Source organism: Formica exsecta, unplaced genomic scaffold (genome assembly GCF_003651465.1).
Source record: "Formica exsecta isolate Colony F162 unplaced genomic scaffold, ASM365146v1 scaffold13, whole genome shotgun sequence".
NCBI classification, from domain to species: Eukaryota; Metazoa; Arthropoda; class Insecta; order Hymenoptera; family Formicidae; genus Formica; species Formica exsecta.
In genome coordinates this window covers 82,816-93,384 of record NW_021848632.1, presented here as the reverse complement: position 1 = coordinate 93,384, position 10,569 = coordinate 82,816, and the positions used below count along the sequence as shown (strand labels likewise).

The following is a 10,569-nucleotide window of genomic DNA, read 5'->3' as shown; positions in this document are numbered from 1 at the left end:
AAATAATAAATTTTTATAAAATAACGATATATTTCTTTCGTCTAAAATTTTTTCTTCGATTATGAAATAGGCTTGCTTTAAAAATAATAATGTTTTATATAGAGAACTTTAATAGTATAAAGTTATTGAGATTTTGCAATTTATTTACAATTTTGATTGACTGTTTTTAATAATTTTTGCTCAGTCATAAGATTATCTTTTTAAAACATATAGTAAAATTTTGCCGAGACTGTCTCCGTCATAAATTGCATATTAATATAATATAATATAATTGATATTATTAGAGAACATTGATTTATGCCTTCTTCCTATCTTTTTCTTTCTTTCTTTTTTTTTTTTATTTCATTATAACTTCACGGTCTCTTTTGTCCAAACAAATATTAAAGCCACCGTCCCATTTCCGTAGTGCAGGTCCAACCTTGCCCGACACGCGGAACCGTCGCGTCGGCTCTTTCGTACGTTCGTTCCTTCGTACGAAGTTTGACACGGAAATTTATTCGCGCTTAACCGATTTGGCAGCGGTTCAAGACGGATGCTCCACCCACCCGAGAAGTCTGCCGCTGTTTTACGATCAAAGTTCAGAACGACATTTACACGTCGGCTCTTTCGTTTTGGTTTCGTAGCCGCCGCCGTCGTCATCGCCCTTTGTACTATTTCTTTGCTGCACTCTTTCGAAGGCCAGTTAGTTTCTCGGTTTCTTGTCATTTCGTCTCTTCTCTCCTTTGACGGAGTGGCTCGCAGTCGTTTCCTTACCGTAGAATTTCCGTCTCGGTAATCCCGGTGCCCGCTAGAAGAGATCCGTTGCCAGTGACCGATAGCGAGCTCGAATATTTTCGAGAATGGCATATCAGACGGTTGAAAGATTTTCGAGGCGAATGAATTCGGCGAGAGCACGTTTTGCTAATCGCGAAATTGAAACGCGCCGGATGTTAGCGAGCGGAAGAAACAGTCCACCTTCGTGAAATATACGAACGCGATACACAGAATATAAAGAATATCTAATGCGTTGAATGACGAGGAAAAATACCACAGAATGTTCGATGCATCTGTTTGAGGTATTTCGTATCTTTTCGATATCATATTTTCCGTGTACTTTACGCAATCCGAACTATATTATCGAATACAATTTGGAATATTTTTTTTTAAATACGTATAAGAAATTATTTATATTTGCAACGCGTTGAAATATTTGAAAAAGAAGGAAATTAATTTATATAACGTTAATATTTTATTTTAATTTTCGGATAGACTTTCTGTTTAAATTTGAAGTTTGATCTCGATTAATTCATCATGAAGCAATAACTAACACGGAAAACAGCACGTATTCGATGAAACTCAGTTCTAGCGAGTGATTACAGAAAATTTCATAACGGATAGTGTAGTGCACTCAGCTTTTGAATACGCCGGGATACAGCGCGAATAATTTTCATATGAATGCTGTACATTTTCCACAATATTGCATTTCCGAAATTGTTAACAATTCGCGTCGCTTGTAATTTTGCATTCGAAAATTATTCGCCTCTACACTTCGAAAACACGACATGAAAGGATTTTCTCTTAAATGTCTCCTTTCCTTTCCTTTGAATACCAATGCGCTTTAATGCGCGATAGCAATTTACTCGACATTCAGTGCGACGTAAATAGTAATGAAATAGAAATTATCGATCTTTACGCTCTAATTTGCTATTTTCCTATATCTGTTACAGAGTGACAGCGGGCTAGTGGACACAGATCCAGGTCGAGTTAGCAGCATGACAGCCATTAACTCGGTGAGTAGGCAACGTTAAATTAATATGCGGCGATAAAAGCAATGCGCACAGTATCGCTTCGTTTAATAACTGAATATTACCTCGAATGATTGCGTCCATTTTAAATTATGCAAACTGAATATAATTGGTCGATAATTTCTGTTAATGGCTGCGACTTGCATATTTGGCCAAATGATGATTAAAGAAGCGAGAAATCTCGCATAAAGAAATCTAATAATTTATTAATAATTCAAGCTTTGTCTTTATATTATTACGTTGCGTCGCTGTGTGTATTTGATTTTCTCGTCGTAATAAATTTGAATGAATTGTACAAGAAATACATCGTAGTGTATATGTATATCCACGCCCGAACAGTTGTTTGGGTAAAGGAATCTTGATACTCACGTCGAAAGTATTGATTCCAACATATAGAGTTTCACGCACGCTCATGTGCCGAGATCACAGGGGAACGATGCTGAAAAAGGTGACGGTAATGCCGTGCGCGCCGTTCTACAGCCATCGTTCATCAAATATGTAGGCAATTGCTTCCGATATAGGAGACGCCTGCGGAGCTTCCGTCCGCTAATAATCCCGTAATGCCACTCGCGCGACCGTGAGAGTTTCTCGAGGGAGGGAAAGAAGGTAGAGGCTTGTACGATCTGCGCGAATGTTTGCGCGGCGGGACATTTCGGCTTGGCAAACAAACGGGAAGCCAGAGGGTGCGAGTCTGGTATTTTATCGAGCCTAATACAGTTATCGTCGAGTAACATTTGGTAGTGTTGTGATTAAGGGACGAGAGTCGCTCACCCTTCGACCAGGCGGCGCTTGTTAATCCCGCTGTATTAACAGGCCCCTGAGTTTGTCGGACAGAACTCGGAAGCGCATGGGTTTATATGGTCACGGTTTTATTATAAATATACGCGTATGCGCATTAGATTTAACAAATTAGTGTATATTCGTGGTGTAACTATTACTATAAAGGAACTTTTTATACATATAAGCTGGCACGCTTATATGAATATGGATATTAAATTTAAATTCAAATTTTAACTCTCTGTGAAGCCGATGCGGGACATTTCGGCTTGGCAAACAAACGGGAAGCCAGAGGGTGCGAGTCTGGTATTTTATCGAGCCTAATACAGTTATCGTCGAGTAACATTTGGTAGTGTTGTGATTAAGGGACGAGAGTCGCTCACCCTTCGACCAGGCGGCGCTTGTTAATCCCGCTGTATTAACAGGCCCCTGAGTTTGTCGGACAGAACTCGGAAGCGCATGGGTTTATATGGTCACGGTTTTATTATAAATATACGCGTATGCGCATTAGATTTAACAAATTAGTGTATATTCGTGGTGTAACTTTTACTATAAAGGAACTTTTTATACATAAGTTGATGGCACGCTTATATGAATATGGATATTAAATTTAAATTCAAATTTTAACTCTCTGTGAAGCCGATAATATAATATGATATTCTAATGTTCTTTGCAAAAATATTCCGTTAAACTAAATTTCAGAAGAATTTGATATATGTATACGATGAAAAAATCAAACAAATATCAAAATGGAAATTTATTTTCTGTTTGATTTAGTAGAGTATTATTTTTCTTTAATTGAATCTCCATGTATTTTCATTAATCGCGTGATCTTTTTCGACAAAGAACAATATTTCGTTCAGTTTTTTTCTTACAACAAAGGATATAATTCGTATCACAACACGAGCACCATAAATCAAACCTCTTTTTTTTTTTAATAGAATGCCATCTAATAATCCCTTCCCCTCTTTTTCTCGCTCTCTCCTTCTTCCTCTTCGGAATCATGAATGTCGCGAAACCTGACGTTCGGATGCGTGATCCGTGGAAATTTGATGTTTGCATAACGATGATGCGACTGCTCGAACCGTGAGATACGCGAAACGACGGTACTTTCCTAGGAACCGGTACCTTCTCTCGGGAATTATACGCGAGACTAAAACGTGCACGACACAATTCATAGTTTTCGCGACCGTCTCCAGAATTCACGTACTTATTCGGGATGGCGTGAACCGATTCGGCGAAATTCAACGGGATGCTTCTTCCGCTTCCCTTTCGCTCGTTCTCGTTGCCTTTGTCGCGATCGATTTGCAAATACGACCACGCGCATTTGCATCGTTGCAGAACCTCGAGAATTCACGCCGCGTCTTCTCGAGAGAGAACAATCCGGCTGGTTACGAAGTTGTCTCTCCGATCTGCTGCGCTGTCGCAATAACGGTATATCGGTTGTAACAGCTCCGAGGGTCCTGCGGGAATACGCGCGTTGATTACGAAGACTATAAGCGCGAAGACCACCCTGCGAATTTGCGTTTCACGTTGTACGGACCGTCAAAGATTGTATTTCACATAATCCGATTGAACAATAGACGAGAAATGTGAGTAAAATGCTCTCTAAAGTTGATATTCTATTATAAAAGGAAAAATGAAGAAACAAATGCAGAATTTCAAAAAAAAATATGGGACTTTTATAATATCACTTTTATTGTGGTATACAGAATATAAAAGAAGTAAAAAATTCTAGACATGTGAGTGGCTGGATGGAAGGATAGAATCTTGTTTTTCCGAATCATATTACAATTCGTCCCATGATACAAAAGCTAAATTGTCTTATGACAGCATGCAAACAACTAGATATAAAGCTATACTTGTAACGCTTGTTCGATTAGAAGCTGCGAAATCTGATACGAGTGATCTCGTATTACGTTGCTTGAGTATATCCGGAATATTATGCGAACGTAATTGAGAGACGAGTATCAGGCCTGCGTTTGACTATATATTTGTTTGACTATATGTTTGATTATAAGTTACATGCTTACTAGCAAGTAGCTAATCAGTCAAGATAAGACAAGTGTGCTAATGTTATTAGAATTTTTTAGTATTCTCGATTATTTGTAGCATAACAAATAATATGTAATAAAATAAACAAATAAGCATTTTGATGAAATATAAAATAAAAAGAATTTAATGATTATATAAAAATAACAGTTTATTATACAAGTAACAAAATAATATATAAGAAGAATCTAGTTTACAGAAATGATGAAATGTAATTATAACTTTGATATTTTCACAACCTGTAAAATGAAATACGTTCATCGCATCGTGACATTTGAATGGATTTATATAAAATGCGTAGAATTAGGCAGGAACATTTATAATTATAAATTATGATTAATTCACATTTTTTAATTGTTATTTTTTAATTCTAAAGAGATTTCAAAGTCCATACGGTCGACACATAAAATGGCGAGATCGATGGAAACGCAATGATGCATTTTTATTCCGCATTGCTCTTTTTGTGCGCTATCTTTCTTTGTTTCTCTCTATCTCTCTGTGCTGTATTATTCAAACTTTGCGCACGTTTGAGAAACAAGAATATTCGACGAGGCGGGTTCGCGTCGATGCTTAAAAAGCGCTCGTCTCGGCGGCTCGTCATTCCCTTCGGTATCAAAGTCGGGTATTTGCAATTGAAATTCTTGCGGCTCCATAAGTCGACCTCAGACAAATTCGAACTTTACCGTAGTCGATGCAAAGAGTTGAGTCATTTCGCAATTACTTTCGTTATTTTTTTTATAAACATTATTTTATGTCATTGTAAAAAATAATATCTGTTCTCTATTTTTGATAAGGATAAAAGAGTTTATATATATATATATATGTTGCATGGGAAAAACAAATCATGGATTATTCTTATTAAATTTTCCTAGAAAAAACAAAAAAATAAAAATTATTAGAGAGATAGTAACAATGTGTTACGTGAAGAAGAGGATATTTATATAGTGCGAATAAAACGCTTATTTTATTTATACAATATTTTGTTTTTCTGAGTCCAAGACTAATCGGTTTACTTTTCGCGAGACACCTTGTATGTACGGATCGATCTTTTCCGAGCTGCAAAGTTCTCGCGGAAAGTGACGCGCTCGAATCCGGTGACCCGGCGACCGGAGCACAGACGAAAGTCGGGTCTAAAGGACACCGAAGAGGAAACCAGTTTAAATAAAGATCGCGCATATGGGTCAGCCGGCGTGGCGTTGTGGCCGTGCGTGTGCGTTACGCAAGCCGTGTCGCGCATCAGCGACGTCGTGTCGTTGGTTGGGCTTTGCTAGCCCGTGCAGGAGACGCGCGCTGTGTGCATAATGTGCATCAGCTGAATCGGTACACTACCCCCAAAAAGCATTCGAGCGTACGTCGTTGTAGAATAAAGGTATATCTATGTCAACTTGTAACAGGCTTTCCTTTGACCGGTTTGATACACACGAGCGGAGTAGCAAGAAAAGCTAATTACGGAATTACGGGAAATTGTCTTACGATTGAGAAGATGTATATGTACGAGAATACTTTTCGCAGCTGATGTATCTCTATCCGTTTATCTATTTTCCTTGTAGTACATTTATCTCTTCTGGTCTAACATTATGTGTGATATTCTCTACTTAATTTTAATCTTGACAAAAGTAAGAAAATAGACTTCATAAGTTGTGATAGAAAAATATAGAGGAATTATGATAAAAGAATAAAAAAAATTATAAATATCACGGTAGCTTCGAGCAATGATCGAGAAATAATTCTAGCTAGTTTATTCCTTTTTTATTATTATTTTTCTTATTTCTTATATATAATTTTAGAAATATTGTAATTTTGTCATTTTACAAGAAAATTATACAATATTTTGATGAATACTCTGTATGGCTTCTACATTAGATAAAGACCGCAGATAGTGCATTTTAGGATTAGTTAGCTTTAGGTAGACGAATGCGGGCTAAGCTTGAAAACTCGATGTATTCGTAAGTAGCCGTGTATAGGGCCGTTTATAGATCCGACGCGCATTTACATACATCGGAGCTGAACTTTACGCTGGGGCTAGACCGAAACTGACTGTTGGAATGGGACCTGGGACCACTTCAAACGAACGAACGCCACACGGAAATCTGCCCGCGAGTCTCACGAGCACACACGGTTTCCGGCGCAGCTCTCTCTTTTGTGATACACGAGAAGTCAGATGTCGGTTCGTCGGAGTAGGAGAAAAGCTTCCCCCGTGCCGCGGGAGTTATATTATATTCAGAGTGTGCACTTCCGGAGACGCTTGCATTTTCCGAGGTTATTCCGAATTTGCGTTGGGAAAGTCGCACAGAGAGGAAAGAGAGGGAGGAGCGTATATCGCGAGCTTCGATCGATACTGAAGTACAAAGTACATCCAAACGTAAGAACGACAAATACTCAGCTTGTCGAAAATTGCGTTTTATAAGCGTGCTCGATTATTAAAGAAAAGTTGACGTCGAGAATTTTTCGAAAAGTAAAGACAATTTTTTTTTCTTAGTTTTCGATGCAAGCATTTTGACGATCGCAGCATTCCCTGTAATACTCGCAGCAGGTGGATCGGATGGGATGAGCGATCGCGTATTTTGCCTCTTTCGTCGGGTAGAATATATTATAGCGATATCGCGCGGGTGTGAAAACACGTATGAACCAAGTGGGCGTGTATGTGTCCGGACTGACGCTACGAGAGAAATCGGTCAGATGGTATGCGTTGTTTCGTTCCGCTAAATATCCCACTCCGAACGAGAGAATTGCCGCGTTATATTTTCTGAAGTGACGTGACGAAGCGTAACATGAAGTGACATGACGCGACACTGCCTGACGTGCCACGTCGCTCTTCTCGACCTCCTTTTTTCGACGCCGATCGAGTTTCACGAACTGACTACGCGCTGACGTTATATCTTCGAGGAATTAAAAAAAAAAAAAATATTCGCGATCAATCTTTTAAATATGATTTTTAAATGGAAATTTTTATAAAGAATGTTCTATATGGCATACCAAAGTATTCTTAAATGTCGCATTAAATAGCATAAATAATTCCCATATTTTTTTCGAAAATTATAAAAATTTATATTTTATAAAGACACGCGCGCGGAAATGAAATATCTAGATTTCGCGGTACGAAACGGCAACTATGGCTTAGAAAAAGATAATCCACGGCATTTCAAAATTGCAAAACGACTGTTTGAAAACGGAGAAAAAAATCCGATATATATATATATATATATAATGGACTTGTAAATTATTCGGAACGCGCGGGACAACAAGGTAGTCGGATAGATTGCCGTTGACTCCCTCCATTCCGTGCAATCGACCGCCGGGGGCCCCGGGGACAGACCCAGGTGCAAAAGATTCATTCGGGAGAGGGCGAGTCTCCCTAGCCACCTCTATATTATTCCCGTACGTCGAACTCCGCGGGAGGAGCCAGGAGGTCCGTGAAATGAACTGCGCAGCCGACGCAACCGATGTCGTTTTCCTAGAGAGAACGAGAAAGAATAGAGAGAGTGCACGCGGACTATTTCTCGACGTCGCGGATCCGGAACGACGGGATTTATCTCTCGGCCGGAACGGACGCACCTGGCTAATGCCGTCGACTTTGTTGCCCGACGTCGCTCGTCGGAGAAGAACGGTGAATGTAATACGGACGCGAACATCGGTGAAGCGAAACGCGCGCGGAGCTTCTCGAAGAGATGCGAGTGAACGACGAGTTGCGCCCTCTTTTCGATGGAAAATACAGAACACGTAGGTTCAGGCTTGCGTAAAATGTATTTCAAATATTTTGCTATTACTTTGAAATATTGCAAGTTGTTGCGTTACTGTAGACAGCACAGGTTATTTCAGAATTAACGAGAAGGAAATGTAACTCTGTATTTTAAGATATTTTATTCGCAAGATTATCCGTTGAATTAAATGCTGCATTTTCCGTCTGTCGACTTTATTCCTCGCGTATTTAGCGAATTATTCCGCGGGCTTTTACGGAATAGCATGAAACGCAGGTAATATCCTCGAGTTGCTGCGAGCAACGTCGTCGTCACGCGGGTTAAAAGCGACGTCCGCAGCCGCTCGCTCATCTAACTTGCCGGCGCGATTTTAACTGTCCGTATATTCACGCGGACATCACAAGGTCGGTCGTTCCAGCGATTGTCGACAGCTGCTGCGCGTCGTTAACTGCAGAAAGATAGAGATAAAGAGAGACGAAGAACAGATTTAAGAAAACACATGTACACATGCGCGAGATTACAAATAAGTTGATGTGGCACGTACGTAAAAATTTACTTTTATCATTACACTATCTTTGAAAGTTTTCGTATTTTCGCGACTCTTATCAACAATTTCACCTTTAATTATTTATGCAGTTGCCGACTCTCTTGTGCTTTTATAATAAATCATAACCACGTATCCCGTTTTATTTAGTTGCAAGGAATGAAAAAAACTGAACGTATTTCATAATAATTTCGTTACGTCAATGTAACTAATAATTTGTTAGAATATCAAAGATATCATAAATAGGTAATATTTCAATTTGTTAATCTATTAATAATTCATTTTGTTGACGTCATCGGCAATATACGAAATCTCTTTGCATCGAGAGAAATGTTTTCATAAAATATACATATATAAACTCCTTTATACATCGCCTATGTGAATTACATATTGCTAAGTTCAAGATTTTTACTAAGAGACGAACCACAAAAAAAAATGCTAATAAACTTGAAAGAATATAATATACATCTCTGTTCGAATATTTTTGCTTTATTTTCAAGAGAGATAAGTGCTTCTACTTTGAAGTTCGAGTATCTTTTATGAACATACAGAGTTGAGTGGAATATATGTGTGCCGTTGACATTACGACCGTGTTGCGTAACCCAAAAGCAAACAGAATTGCACGCAACAGCTGATTCGCGACCATGCACTCGCAGGAAAACAATGGCGCGTTAATAACGTCTTAATATATCTTATGATATCACCGTGCGCGTTGAATTGGAATATCGCGTGTCGTCGCGAGGAATGAATATCAACGGGAAAAAAAACATAAAACTTGTACTCGCGAAACACTGATGAAGTGATCTCATGACGTGAGGTTCATCGATGAGACAACTTTCTTAACGGGAACGAGTGCGTAGGTTTGTTTATATCGTTCCTCGAGCGCGCGCGCGCGCGCGCCCGCGTATTCCGCTCTCTTCCACTTATATCGCGACCTGTCATTACATCATCGCACTCGAGGAGAACACGTGCTATTTTCTCTTTCGTCATTTTCACGATCAGTCAAGCGCTAGTCCACCCACCCGATTCTTATTTCGAGTTATAACCTATATTGCGGTGTCTGTGGGAGAGTTCTGGATTCAAGGAATTGGAACACGCGCGATGTAAGTATTTTCGTTGTCAGAGCGAAATTTTCGATTTAAAATTAAACAAATCAGTGTAATATTTAATAACGTCATTGGTTCATATTTCTCATTTTTAAATGTAAATGTGATGGCATTTTATTAAATCCATTTAACATGTTGAAATAAGGGATTATAGTTGGACACGAGATATATCTTCTGTTATATATTCTGCGATAAAATATAGTTTGGCTATTACTTATCTTAAACTTTGCTGCGGGCCACTGTAACATATGGCAAGCACAAATGGCGACGCCGAGTATTTTATCCAAAACGGTAATAGAGGGATAAGACCGGACATATTTGTCTAATAAACGTGCGATGTTCCACCGTATGATCCGCGCGCCCTACGTAAGGGCCGGCGTAACGTCTTCTTAAACGAGAGGGTAGTATCTCCCCGAAGTACACTGAGTCGGCGAGATCGCCCGTCCGGAAAATAACCTCCGTCAAAACAACCGTCGTGCTCCTCCAAGTCCTGTCCATTTTGACGCGTAACGTGTTTCTCGGTCGTGCCTGCCGGGTTCCACGATGTCATTCCCTTGACTTCAATCCGTCTGGTCAGCGATCATCCTTTTTCTCCTCTGGGCGGGGGG

The 10,569-nt window shown here is 39.3% G+C and overlaps 1 protein-coding gene across 1 annotated transcript in view; it reads left to right on the top strand.

Moving 5' to 3' along the window:
- LOC115245752 overlaps positions 1-10,569 on the top strand; it is a gene marked incomplete at its 3' end in the record, with an annotated part of 263,500 nt that overhangs the window by 170,966 nt on the left and 81,965 nt on the right. Inside the window, exon 4 of the mRNA XM_029824215.1 lies at positions 1,707-1,769. Coding sequence (XP_029680075.1) covers positions 1,707-1,769 — 63 coding nt within the window. The remainder of the gene's footprint in view (positions 1-1,706; positions 1,770-10,569) is intronic.